Source organism: Apus apus, chromosome 6 (genome assembly GCF_020740795.1).
Source record: "Apus apus isolate bApuApu2 chromosome 6, bApuApu2.pri.cur, whole genome shotgun sequence".
NCBI classification, from domain to species: domain Eukaryota; kingdom Metazoa; phylum Chordata; class Aves; order Apodiformes; family Apodidae; genus Apus; species Apus apus.
In genome coordinates this window covers 17883338-17898305 of record NC_067287.1, presented here as the reverse complement: position 1 = coordinate 17898305, position 14968 = coordinate 17883338, and the positions used below count along the sequence as shown (strand labels likewise).

The 14968-nt window shown below is 40.8% G+C and overlaps 1 protein-coding gene across 2 annotated transcripts in view; it reads right to left on the bottom strand.

Moving 5' to 3' along the window:
• Positions 1 to 14497, bottom strand: part of SLC4A10 (solute carrier family 4 member 10) — a 146976-nt gene extending 132479 nt beyond the window's left edge. For both annotated transcript variants that reach the window (XM_051623723.1, XM_051623719.1), the window contains exon 1: positions 14424 to 14497. Coding sequence is in view for 1 of the 2 variants with exons in the window: in XM_051623719.1 (XP_051479679.1) it covers positions 14424 to 14471 (48 nt within the window). In the remaining variant the exon portion in view is untranslated. The remainder of the gene's footprint in view (positions 1 to 14423) is intronic.
• Positions 14498 to 14968: the final 471 nt, after the last annotated feature.

Below are 14968 nucleotides of genomic sequence, written 5' to 3'. Positions count from 1 at the left end.
CTGGCAATCAGCAGTTTAAAGTTTTCCTAAGCTGGTGATTGCATCTGTTGAATTAGGATCACTGAGCTCAATTACCTAATTCCTTTTTAACCTATTTACTCTTATGGCCCCCATAATATCCCACACCACTTCAAGTTCTGCACTTGAACTCTATACTTTGTGGAAAAAGTGTTCTTCCCTTGTTTTAAACTTAGAGATTGATAATCTTATTGAAATTCACTATTTCTGCTACAATGTAATAGTTAAGATTTATTCTTTATTCACTTTTTCTTTATTTTTTGCAGTATCACATCCTCTGTCTCCTGAATTGCCTCATTTCCAGAAGAAATCTCCTAATCTACATAGCTTCTTTTGAAAACACACTATTTTGTCAATAGTCAAGAAATGCTGAATGACACAAACTCAAACTACGATCCAGACTTTACAGTCTTGAAATTGAAAGCTCAGGGAAAGTCCAGTTTCTGGTTTTCAGCACTCAGAGATATCATCAATGACATTATTTGAGACCATTCCACATGGTAGAATGCCACTACTACATGAAAGCCACGGACATGGCAGATAATACTTAATATTCCTCATTTTTTCTTGAAAAAAAAAAATAAAAAAAGAAAAAATATATATACTTATGTGCAGGAGGTGCTCCAAGAGGTTTTTTTATATTGTGTCCACATCAGCAGGCACTGAGATGCCTAAAATGAAACAGTTGAAAATTGGGACTGAAGGAATCCCACTGCTGACCATGGATTGAGTTGCTTTCCCATTCCAATTAAGAACAGGAAAAATACTTATTCCCCCCCCCCCTTTTTAATACTATAATCATTTTTAAAGGCACTGGTTGGAAGCTGCTTTAAGGCTTAGAATATGGTAATAAATCTCAATGTGATTCTAGTGCCTTGAAGAAATTTGGTCACTAGGAAATGCTGAGCACCTGCCACCTTGAAACAAAGCCTGGGTTTAGACAATTCAAATGGAGTACTATCAGTACTAAAACACCCTATTGATAACAAAACCAAAGGAAAATGTATTTAGTCTTGTATTTCTTGGAAGCTGAAAACATTCCATTGAATTGAGTATTTGTTACTAGGCAAATTTTTCAAAAAAATATATTCTCATTAGAATTAAATATACTTTCATATTTGCATATATATGGACACAAAAAATACATCCTTTTTTAACATACAAAAAAGCCTATGGGAAAAATACTAAATGTTAGCAGGAAAATAATAAGTTACATTATGGACTTAAAAAAAACTATCACACTAAATCAATTACATTAAGTATAAATCATTATAAATCAATATTTCCTTTATAAAATACATCAGCAGAACAAACATTCTCTTAGTAATGAGTTATTAAAATCTGTACTATAACTGTAAAGCATTAACAATACTGTATTATAGTTCCCAGAGACCATTTATCAGTTCTATTGGTTTTGCTCAAGACAATCTTGCCAGACGTATTTTAATGATTTTTTATTTATAATGAATATTCATAATGGAAGTACTATATAAACAGTTATTTCTGTAGTCACCATCAAAAGAAAAATTTGAGACTCAAAGATTAAAGTATAGCAGAATAACAGTCTCTTGGTTACAGTGCTTGAATGAAATTAATCATAATCCTCTAAATTTTTTTAATTTCACATCCCTAAAACAGCACTTCCCCATATGCCTAAAATTTGCTATTTGTTAAGAAAGTAAGTTTATCAGTCTAAAAAAAAAAAATAGAAATAAAAACACAAACCAGGAGGTATTTTTCATTGCCTGTTCACATTTTGTAACTGTTATTTGCACTCTTACAGCAATCTTTATGTGATTACAGTCATAAGGGCTATACTCAATAATTTCCATGAGCAATCAGGAAAATAACAAACTAGAGAAAAAAAAGTAGGTTCTATTAATTTTGCATTCCCAGAAACCTATTTGTTTGCAATCAAGCTAATAAACAAGTTCAGCATTCATATGTGTGCTGCCATAGCTCCTGAATTGGCCAGTCATGGACCAAGACCCCTTCATGACAGACCATATGTGCACTCAGAACACAAACATGGTCCCCATCCCAAAGCTTCACACAATTTTTTGCCTAAACAAATAAATAAAAAATACAGCCAACCAAACTTATCCATACTATACTAAACTACCGTGTTTATTCTTATATGATGTTGAACACGAAGCAGAGTATCCCAATTTCATCAAGGGTAAACCTACCTTGCATTTATGGAAGGTCACCACATGTAACTAACGGATTGGAAGAGAAGGCTCCATTGCTACCTACCCCACAGCAGTTTTTCTGTACAGCCATCCTTTGTAAGCAAATCAAGGGAGAGCAATAGACACAAATAAATATGAAATAATTAATAATAACTTCTGATGAGTGCCACAGTTAGCAATTTTAATAGCATAAGCACCACCAAGAATGTCATTGAAACACTACTCTGAATTTTTATATGTAAAATTGCTCTAAATATCAGACCACTTCTGAATCATCATTTCCAGATAAAAAAAAAAGTGTTTCAGAGCAAGAACATTACTTACCCACCAGACTTTCTCAGATTCTACACTGTTTCATCAAAACCTACACTCTGTGTTGAACTACCCAAGACACTCAAGGCACAAGACTGGATTGTGCAGGTCTGAGTCGTTCACACAAGAATAAACAAAAGTCAAATACAACAAAAAAACTAATTTAGTCAAGTTTTACACATTTGTGCATTTTGATAACAGTCACTAGTCACCTTCACTCCAGTATTTCCTTTTTTTATTTTTTTGAAGGATTCTTTTAAGAAGTTCTACCTGTTCTCTACAGCTCAACTTTTTCATAGACATACACACACTAACAATTTTCATATTTATGAGAAAATTATGGTAAAGGAAGCATGGCAAGGTAGTTTTGGGATTTGGGTTTTTCTGGCTGTAATGTATTAGGGCTTGGAAGCTGCAATCCTGCTACCACGTACATCTCATTGTAACAGTTAATGGGAACATGGCTCTTGCGGCAGAAGCTAGCCCAAAACCAATCCCTCATCATGGGTCTAGTGAAGATACTCAGTTCTGAAAAGCAACTCTTTCCCTCCACAAATCTGCTTGTAGAAGCACTGGACAGAGAACTTGAGAAAAAAAACAAACATAGTTCACAAATATTTAGTGCAGAGTTGCTACGTTTTTGCAGTTATTTCTTAAGATTCTCTTCAATGGGTTTTCTTCACTCAGAAGTAACTGCAGCTTTCAGTTGCTCTGGGCAATACTGGCTTGCATTTAGAAACCTCTTACCTACTCTTAGTTATGGCTGGGTGAATAGAAAGAAAATATTCATATATTTGCTGGCCAAAGTAAATCAATTCAGTTATATCAGACAGAGTCCTATGCTTTTAGGCAAGATGAAGTGAAACAAACACGATCAACCTATGCACACTACAGATCACTGAAAAACATCGCACCCTCTCTAAAACTGAATGCAGCTTTTTCTTTAGAAGTTATTTTAAGTGTTTTAACTTTTTATTTTTTCCATGTCATTTTACAGAAAAGTCCTGTGAGTTACATGAGGCTTCAGGAGGTACTCCATAGCAGGGTTTTTCTCAACCCATTCCCCTACAAGATGAGGACTGTGGGGGGGTTACTCCAAAAACAAGAGGCACATTTGATTTTAATGAAGAATGCCTGGCAGATGGCTACAGAAAAAAAATTCCTTTTATGAAACTGATTAAGATAAGCATGAAGCCTTCTGCACTGCTTAATACTACTTTTGAGAGCATGTTCACCTATTCTGAACTCATCCAGATACCTCTCTCAAAAAAAAAATACACTGGATTCAGCTATTATTAGAATTTTCACATGAGAACATTCTGGAATAAGTATGAAACACAGCTTTATGACTGCTTTCACAGCTCACTGCCACATCTAATTTTCAAAGCTATTATAATGCTGTCATAAAAACAAGTGAACATAGTTAACTATTTCACTATAACACAATAATTAAGAGGAAAACAGAATAAAGCGGAAGTTTTCTAAAAGACAATTACATAGCCAGTCAAGTCTTATGTTTGAGCATTTCTATCTTCTCTTCAAACTAAGGAAAGGATGGCAGTAGTTGTAGGAGATGGATAATATAGGTTACAACCTAAGTTTTTGAAATTTTCTGCAAAGAAGTGAAGTATCCTAAGGCCTCAGAACACAGCAGACTTGCACAGCACTTGTATCGGTGATGGCACTTCCAAAAATTACACGAGTTTCAAACAAAGCAGCAGTAGCCTCAAAAGAACTGATAACTGTAGGTTGTTTCTGAGGGCAGTATTAAATGGCTGGCAGCAACTGCTGCACAGATTTGGGGGTGAGGGGAACACTACTTTTATTCTGTAAATTCCTTTAACACACCAATGCATATCATGTAACTTCTGTCAGCACAATAATGTACTGTTCTGGGACACTCTGATTCTATTTTGGTACTTGCCTAAATAGGTCACAAAAATGATTAAAGGAAATTCTTAAAGGATGCTGATTTTTCTGAAAAAGGGTACAGGTTATCCACATTTTCATGAAATCAAAGGTAGAAGAATGCTTGCTTTCCACAGGCAATATGAAATTATAATTTTTGTTACATTCTTCGTACTACAGAGCATACCAGGAGAATATATCCTCTTCCTTAAGAATTTTCATAAACTGTCAATATTTTCAATTTAGCAGCAATATACTTGAAATGTTGGTAGTGCTGTTCTGCATTCAAAGGAGATGATATCAAACTTTATCCATTTCTCACTTGGGCAGAAAAGGTGAGAATTTTTTTGTTAATACAGACAATATTCATTCAGCCACTTCTGCATGGCTATTTAGCAGTCCTGGGGAACAGTGTATTTACAAACCAAATCTTTAATTCCAAGATAAAGAACAAAATTCCAGAGCAAACGCATAACTAATACTTGGCATTCAAATTCTCATCATCACTTAGGTGCAGTTCAAATTAAAAATATACACTTCCTGCCTTTAGCAGTGTGTAATTTATGGATTTAGCTAAAAGCTCAAGACTCACTCTTGTTTTACAGCTGTTGTAATAGGTTGTCTTATGAGATAAGCTGACTAAATAATTAATTACGAATGAGAATGACATCTTCAACTCAGTAGAGTTGAGCCTTGAAAAAAGATGCACATTTCCAGATCTGCAATTAGACTTTATGGATTGTGTATGGGAATTTTGGCAACTTCCTCAAGCTGATTTTAGAATCACTATACTGCTTAACTCCAAATAGAAGGCTTTCATACTTCTTTGTATGTTTTCAGTATACATTTCCCAAAAAAAACAACAACTTAATTTGGGAAGAAATACATTGATATTTTTCTCAGTTTAATTCTAATTTTACAACTTACAGGGTTCCTGTTTGGCTCTTGACAAACTGTTAAAGACATGAATGGATGGATGGATGGATGGATGAATGGAGCAAAATCCTAATTCTAGAAACACACTGTAGCACAAATTTATCAATTGCATCTTTGGTTCAACCAGATCTAGAACAGTCTGCAGACTCTTATCCCAGAATTACATTTTTTTTCTGCTTCATTTCACAACAGAAGTGTAGCTTTACAGAATTAAATATTTCATCCATCTTATTATTCAGAAGCTTGACGTTTCAGTCCACTAAAAAAACACAGAATAGAATACTTTCCTGAATCTTACAACTACTGAGCACACTGAACAGTCCTTTTCTATTCTACAATCATATATATCATTCAAATTTAATACTAGAATTTTCCTGAACACCAAAATTAAAATGCTTGAGAAGGATGATCAATCCTGAAATTACTTTTCTTCTCCCGCAGATTCTGTTCTTCGATTATACTAAGAAAACTACTAGTCAGTACCAATGAAAACATCTAAAGACCTTATGATTTCATACACAATCTCCCTGATGATACCTTTATTACCTACTGATGGTTGCAATACTATAAACATCTTTAACACCACACAACCACTGAATGATTTGACATGAAACCACATTCTTGCTGATGGCTACTTACATCTAAAATAACACCCTTGAACAAATTTGTATGTTGAAAAGGAAGTTTACACGTACATATGATCTTCCTGTCCAGAAATGACATGGTATTTTGTTATTGAATTGAATTACATCATTTGCCAGACTAATTACAGTTTAAGTATCTATTTTCTAATTTTGCTAGAATCTAAAACAGGGTTTGGATTTTTTTTCATGCTTACATAGTTTCAGAGATTATGAATGCCTTTAGAGAGAATCTAGCACACTTGTTAGCGACTGATACCTGGAACAATTCCTCAGAACAGTGGCTTCAGATCAGGTTTTTTTAACTTATAGTATTTTGACTACTTTGAATACAAGTTTCCAGGGAAAATAAATAAATAAATAAATCCCAGTCTCTCTCCAAAAAGCAATACAAACATGCAATACTTTCTGGCATCTTCTAGTGTGAGAGCTACAAAGTGATTGCTCCCAGGGAAACTTGTCTTGGAACTTCTTGCAGCCTCAATGACACAGACAGACTCCTACACTCTTATAAAAGTCAAAAGGACCTCACAAAGGCTTAAAATCTACATTAAAAAAACTAGCATTTTTCAAATTCACAAATAATGTTACGTTATCTTTTTGTATGGTTTTAAAAGCTGTTTACATCACAAAATTGGATGAATGGTGGGCATTTATCTTTTCAATATACTTTTAAATTTGTTTGTAGTAAATGTAAATGTGTAGTAAATTCAAGATTCAAGTGGATTAACTGAAGATATTAACATCTATAATCCAGATAAGATGACCCTTTCTCCTCAGTTTGCCCATAATATATCATCAATATATAAAATAGTCTTTCCAAAAAGACAAGAGTGAGCCCTTGTGACAGAATTATAGAACTGGAACAGACCTCACTAGGTCTTCTAGTCCATCACTCAGCCCTAAAGCAGCAATAACTGTATCTGCATCTTTCCTGTCAGGTATTGATTTTACTTGTTCTATAATGAAGATTCCACAAATACACTAGACAATCTGTTCCACTGTTTCACTATGTTTAGCATTAGACAGGCGTTTTAAACATATTTTTAATATTGTCCCACAACATTTTCTCCTTCTCCTATTCAGTAGGGATATCAGAAAGAAACTGGCCTTTGCAGCTGCAGTTTTTTACATATTAAATCTGCAAACCTCCATGCTCAGACTAAGGAACCAAAGTTTCTTCAAATCTTTTTTTAAGGGCTATGATCAACTTCGCAATGTCTTGCAAATACCTAATTAAGCAAAGCAAAAAAGCTTCAGGAGGTAGCCAGGGAAATCAGCAAAGATATGGAAGAATGAGGATTCAAGAACCTGTTTTGTCCCAGCTGTACAAGGGCATGAGCTGGCTTTCCCACTTCTGTGCCTCCACTTCTTTCCCCATGCCATAACCAAAGCAATTCTTTCCCATGCAAATTAATCAGCTCTCTCTGTCCTTTCATACCACAGTCAGCCCTAATGTCCTCGATTCTCCAGGTCTGCACAAATCTCTCCACATGCTCAATTTTATCCTTATTTCACCCTGTAACTGTTTTTCCCCCAAGACACTTCCACATTTAGAAATTGCCTTTATCATCTATTCCAACTTTCACCTTGTCTATCCTAATCAACAACCTTGTAGAAGTGGGGTGGATTTCAATAATCTTTAAATATGCAAAGCTTATACTTCATTTCATAAGAGTAACTTTTAAACTTCACCAACTCTGAAAATTATGTTGAACACATATAGTTCTCCATTAATTTGGATGACACAAAAATGGCATTATTATTGCAAAGGGAACCACAGTGGCATGATTCTTCAGAAATTTGGGTTTTTTACAATGCAGACCTGAACATATATGTTATAGTGAAATGAAAGTAGCATCCTATGCCTATGGCTTTCTCTTCTCCTATCAGATACACAACTAATTGTTCAAGACGATTTACAGTGGATTAAGTTTTCCCTTACCTGCTTAAATCCTCTCATCCACTGAGGCTGTAAATATTAGTTATTTAAGAAGCATTAAAAGATGTTAGTGGAAGTATTTTGTTTCAGAATGTATTCTATTATGTTTTTCCAAAGGAAAAAGTAGAATGAAAAGATGCAATTATTAGCAGAGGAAACTGAAAGCATATATTCAACAAGTAGACACAGTGGGAAGAAATCAAACCAGACACAGATGCATTGAAGTGGGATGATTTCAACACAGTATTCAAAGTTTTCCTTACTTTTGCACAAATATGTATCAGGCTGACAATTATTCTTAAACAGTAACATGACAGGACACCATATGATCCAGGGAAATATTTTTTAATCATGACATTGGCAAATATAAGTGGCTTAGTTTTTTTAAAAGAAATACATATCCCTGATTGCTACTTCATTTCATTCTAGCATTTTCCTCAAAAAAAATGTTTCTTCTTTTCACTCAGAACCTGGAATCAGGCAGTAAAAAAAAAAAAATACTCAAAGCAGCAATTAAATCCTAAATTTATAATTAGGTTCTGGGGTTTTATTTTCAATTGTGCCATTTTCTCAGTACGAGTCTTGAAAATATAACACTACCTCTGTATTTTTCCAAAAGAATCACAACATTCCTCTAGCCTCTATAAACTTGCCTTAACCATAATGCTGGGTATTGGTGAAGTGAACTGGGAATTAGTACTGTTACACAAACTGTGGGGTCAGGCTTTACCATCCATTCTCATAACAAGCAATACATTTCATCTGCAAGTCTGGCCAGAGGTCCCACTCAGCATTAACAAAAGCAAAAGAATCCAACCTGTTCCTGTGAGCAGCTTCCCACACTCACCTGCTGCATTAAAAATAGTTACTACCCAAGATCTCGCTACACCATCCTCCCACATTCAGAGGCCTAAGTAGTAGTAACTGTGTGCCATTTGCAGCAGCAACATGAGTACTCGATACAAACAGTACCTACCTAGTACATATATACCAGATCATACCATAGTGCATGCATAGGCATTATATATATTATATATATACATATTTTTATATATATGGACATATATAGAATCATAGAATCATAGGGGTTGGAAGGGACCTCGAAAGATCATCTAGTCCAACCCCCCCGCCAGAGCAGGGTCACCTAGAGTACATCACACAGGAAGGCGTCCAGGCGGGTTTTGAATGTCTCCAGAGAAGGAGACTCCACAACCTCTCTGGGCAGCCTGTTCCAGTGCTCTGTCACTCTCACAGTAAAAAAAATTTTTCTGATATTCACCTTAAACCTCCTATGCTCCAACTTGTATCCATTACTCCTTGTCCTATCACTGGTCATCACTGAAAAAAGCTTAACTCCATCTTCTTGACACTCACCCTCTACGTATTTGTAAACATTGATGAGGTCACCCCTCAGTCTCCTTTTCTCCAAACTAAAGAGACCCAGCTCCCTCAGCCTTTTCTCATAAGGGAGATGTTCCACTCCCTTAATCATCTTTGTAGCTCTGTGCTGGACTCTCTCAAGCAGTTCCCTGTCCTTCTTGAACTGAGGGGCCCAGAACTGGACACGATACTCCAGATGCGGCCTCACCAATGCAGAATAGAGGGGAAGGAGAACCTCTCTTGACCTACTAACCACACCCTTTCTAATACACCCCAGGGCGCCATTGGCCTTCTTAGCCACAAGGGCACATTGCTGGCTCATGGTCATCCTCCTGTCTACCAGGACCCCCAGATCCCTTTCACCCACACTGCTCTCCAGCAGGTCAGCCCCCAACCTGTACTGGTGCATGACATTTTTCTTCCCCAAATGCAAAACTCTACACTTGCCCTTGTTAAACTTCATCAGGTTTTTCCCCGCCCAAGTCTCCAGCCTGTCTAAGTCTCTCTGAATGGCAGCACAGCCTTCTGGTGTGTCAGCCACTCCTCCCAGCTTGGTGTCATCAGCAAACTTGCTGAGGGTACATTCTGTACCCTCATCCAGGTCGTTGATGAAGATGTTGAACAACACCGGTCCCAGTACCGACCCCTGAGGGACTCCACTAGTCACAGGCCTCCAACTAGATTCTGCCCCCTTGACTACAACTCTCTGACTTCTTCCTTTCAACCAGTTCTTGATCCACCTCACTGCCTGATCATCAAACCCATACTTGATCAACTTATCTACAAGGATGCTGTGGGAGACGGTGTCAAATGCTTTACTGAAATCAAGATAGACGACATCCACCGCTCTACCATCATCTATCCACCTAGTAATTTCCTCATAGAAGGCTATGAGGTTAGTCAAACATGACTTACCCTTGGTAAAACCATGTTGACTGCTCTTGATGACCCCCATGTCCTTGATATGTCTAGAAATAGTGCCAAGGACAAGTTGTTCCATCACCTTTCCAGGGATGGAGGTGAGGCTGACCGGTCTATAGTTACCCGGGTCCTCCTTCTTGCCCTTCTTGTAGACTGGAGTGACATTTGCTATCCTCCAGTCCTCAGGCACCTCTCCTGTTACCCATGACTTACCAAAGATGATGGAGAGTGGCCTAGCAATGACCTCCGCCAGCTCCCTCAGCACCCTTGGATGCATTTCATCCGGACCCATCGATTTATGGATGTCCAGATAACGCAACTGATCCCTAACCCAATCCTCATCTACCTGGGCAAACTCCTCCTTTATCTTGACTTCTACTGGGGCTATATGAAACTGGGGCTCATGGGGAAAGCCTGCAGGAGTAAAGACAGAGGCAAAGAAGGCATTCAGCACCTCTGCCTTCTTTAAATCCTCTGCCACCAGGGCACCCGCCTCATTCAGCAGTGGGCCTATATTGCCTCTGGTATATATGAAATGTCATGCTTTAAGGTCTTGTATCTACCAGATTTTTAAAATAAACAAAACAGCTTTTTAATTTTAAGCCTCAAGGAGGGAGGTGAGAGAATATAAACTTAGAAAGGGTCAGTTTGGCTCTACATATATGAGTTTTACTGTTACCTTCAGAAAACACAGGAAAACAACATGCTAAGAAAAATATAGTTAACAAAAATATCCACACTTTATCTATACATGCTCCTTATATCTGAAATATCAAAACTCTTGTCAGATAAAAACCTGGTTTTGAAAGCCAATTTAGACTTGCATACCAAGAAAGAACCAGAATGGACAGAAACAAATACTCTACAGATAACTTTTGCTATAAATACACTGCCTTAAGTGACAACTTGCAAAATAATTGACATGCAATAAGGTATACATTTATATAGAGTATCTAACAAGATTCAGTCCTTTGATTAGAAACTGTGGGAAACTGTTCTTTTCTTCCCCACATAAGTCTAAACAAAATGTCTTTTACCAATACAGATCTTTGTGGAGAAGATCTGCAGATATTTTTTTCTCTCATTCAATAAACAAATGACTCCTCAGCAATCTTTCAATTACTCAGAACTATTTTAAAGCACACTGACTAATCATACTGAACAAATATACTTGATGACTGGTAAATGAAACATTAGATGACACAAAAGGAATACAAGTCTACATTTTGTTCCCATATTAATCTATGTATTGAATAACAAAAATGAGACTATATTTGCATTTTCAAGAGCAGTTTGAACAATTTGTTTCAAGGTGAACAATTTCCTTTTTCATTTATTTCTACAGTATTGCACTTACAGATAATTTGCAATAGATTTCTAATCATTTTCACATACATTTGCCCACACTGTAAAAAAATCTAAGAAGCAGTAGCCTGACTGCTAATGAAGGTGCTACTGCTGGATGAGAACTGTTTCCAAACGGAGTTTGTGAAGAGACCAATAATAAAATTATTTAACTCTGCAAAACCACAGGCAACAATATATTTTACCATTCTGCAAATTGCTAGGGATTGGGGTTTTTTATTAAAAGCTCATACAACAAACTTGATACAGACTGTGGGATTTTGGTAGGAAATTATACTGAGGCTTGACAATCTCTGAGTACCATTAGAAGATAAAATTAGTCAAGGACTACATTCGCTATCTTTTTCCTATCATGTAACACACATTTTGTGTTACAGTTTCACAATGAAAAATATTAACTCTGTTGCATATATGAAAGCCAATAGACTAAGCCCTCAAGGAAACAAGCTCTTTCAGCTGAGAGCCTTTTTCTTCATACTCAAGAATTCCCCGACCTGGGACAACACTTGCGAACAGAACTGCATCCATTTTACAGCATGTATTCTTGTTCCATTTGCTTCCAGCCAAGTTGAGGACTGATCCCTAAACCAGAAGTACTCTTAAGGTACTGCCACGTCACAGTTACCTCTTGAGCCAAAAGTGCTGAAGAAAGCACTGATTCCTGCTCCTTAAACTCTGCTATGACTCCAGGTACAAGACTCCCACCATACAAAAGCCATTTCTGCCTTACCACATGCAGGGCTCTAGACATCACCCAGGCTGTGACTGCCAGAGCACATACACATGCTTTATTGCTTGACACACAAAGAAAATGCCACAAGGACAGAAATCCTGAAGACTGAAGGAGCAGTGCCTTTACCATTGTTGTGCCAGGAAAGCAACATTGCCTTGTTAACTTGCACAGGCCCTCTCAGAAACAGAGGACTGAGGCAGAGGATGCGCCACAATAAATATGACATGGAGTACAGAAGTCTCTACTCCCTACTTGAAGCAAATACAACAGCTGCGGAACTAGCTAGCCGTAATAAATGGAGGTGGAAACCAGGTCACAAACGTAACAAGCAACAGTAGTGACAGGGACCTGCAGCTCTGCAGGCAGGTTCTGCACCAGGGCAGGGCTCTGCTAGTCAGGGCTGCAGAGAGAAGCAGGGACAATTCTCCCCTCATCAGCACACAAAAAATATTATCTTCTTTGGCCCTCTCAACCACAGGAACAGCCTTTTTTTCTGTGCATAGTCCTGGAGGAATTAAACTTAAAGCCAGACAGCACAAGGCAATCCTTTAAGTTGCAACCTCTGAAAGCTGACTCCTCTGACTCCCTGCCAGTGGCCATCACACAACCAGACACACACAACACACACTGACAAGATGAGCCCAGCATGTAGGCTAGCAAGGTAGGGCAAGAGCAAGACTGCTACTGACTGCAGACTGCGGCACTGGTCTGACACACTGGGGACTAAATCTTCCACAGAACTGGTGATCAGGAACTACAGATGGAAAACAGATTTGCATTTACACTGCCAGGCTGTCAGTGAAAAAGACAGGACCTTCTTCTAAACCGGTGTCAGAAACTGCAAGAGCAGTAATAGGAATAAGGATGCATAAAAGGTATCCAGAAGAGCAACAGGAAAAACTGTCCCTGCCACAAGGAGAACGGAGATGTCAGAGATAACCTCACACTGTGTAGCAATCTGCCACCTGTTTGCAAAATAGACGTCAACAAACAATGGCAACAGACACTATAAAAAACGGGCTTGTCATGAGCGCATCTCATCAACCTGCGGCAGCTGAGACTTGTCTTTCTCAAGCTTTGTCAACGTTGTGCAACTTGTCATGCTAGCACAGAGCCATTTTCAGGAGCCAGCCAAGCCTCTGCAGACCTATGTGGTGTGTTCACAGAGATGTTTATGCAGTTAGGTACTCATGTACGCACATGAGAGACTTTTCCCTGCCCCAGACAAGCTGATTTCCAGTACAAGGCAGGAACTTCCATTCACAAACAGAATCTCAGTAAAACATCAAGACTGACGCCCACACATACACCTGGTGTGTGCCTGCAAACCCTGTGTTTGGGGGATGCCAGGCAGGAAAGAGGATCCCCGCTGATCTAACAGTGTAAAAAGGTCTCCCACCAAGTGACCCCTTTCATGATTGCTGGGGAAACACTGTCCAGCCGCACCTGTGCAATCACCGTGGGCTCAGAGGCAAAGGTGCACCGCGCACCCCCCCCCAGACGACAATAACTGATTGCCAACCAGCTCCATGTCTGAGCGCAAGAAAATGCGACACCGCGGCACGAAGCAAGAGACCAGGATCCGGAGGGACACAGACGCTGCCGTGCGAGTGCCAGAGCTCCGCAGATTCCTCTGCGGTCTGCAAGCAGGGAGGGCCGGGGACCTGCAGAGACAACCCCAGCCCCCGAGAGGGATCCCCACGGGGCAGCCCACAAGCGCTCCCCTCCTCAGCACTGCCCCGCCGCCGGGGAGCGGGGAGACAAGGGGGAGCCCGAGAAAGGAGGTACCGGAGGCATGGGAATGCGGGTGAACATGGGGAAGGGGATGCCTGAAGCGGGGGGAGAGCTGGAGGGCAGGGTGGCTGCCCCGGCAGGACACACGCACACACAAACACACACGGCTCCATCCCCGAGCGTCCCAGGCACCGCCGCCACATCGCCCAGCACCGGAGCGAGCCCACGCACACAGAAACCGGCTCCGACCCGCAGCGCAAGCGGGCGGGCAGGCGGCCCCCCGCGCCCCCTCCCCGCGGGGCGCCTCGCACCCCTCCGCGGCCGCGCTGCGGCAGCCGTACCGTGGGCAGCAGCGGCTCCATCTGCGCCCCTTGATCCTGGGTCTCCATGCGGCGGCGGGGCCGCGGGAGCGCCCTCCCCGCCGCCCGCCCGCCCGCGCTCCCCGGGCGCTGCGGGAGCCGCCGAGCTGCGCTGGGCTCCGCGCTGGGGGCTCCGCGCTGGGGGCTCCGCGCTGGGGGCTCCGCGCTGGGGGCTCCGCGCTGGGCTGCGCGCTTGCAGGCTCCGCGCTGGGCTGCGCGCTCCGCCGCGGATCAGCTGGCGCGGAGGCAGGAAGCGCGCGCCAGTCACATGGCCCCGCGCGGCGCCGGCCCCGGCGCGGGGGGAGGCAGGAGCCGGATCCACCTGCGGGATGAGGCCGATCCCGCTGCGGGATGAGGCCGATCCCGCTGCCGCCCCCTCGGCGGGGCGGGCGGCCCTGGCGCTCGGCGATACCATCGGTGCCTCCACACGGCTCCGGGGGCTCTGCCTCGTCCCCGCGGCCGACGCAGGAGCGGGCTCCGTGTCCCAGCGGGAAGGAGCGGGAGCGGAGGGACCGGCTCCCAAACGT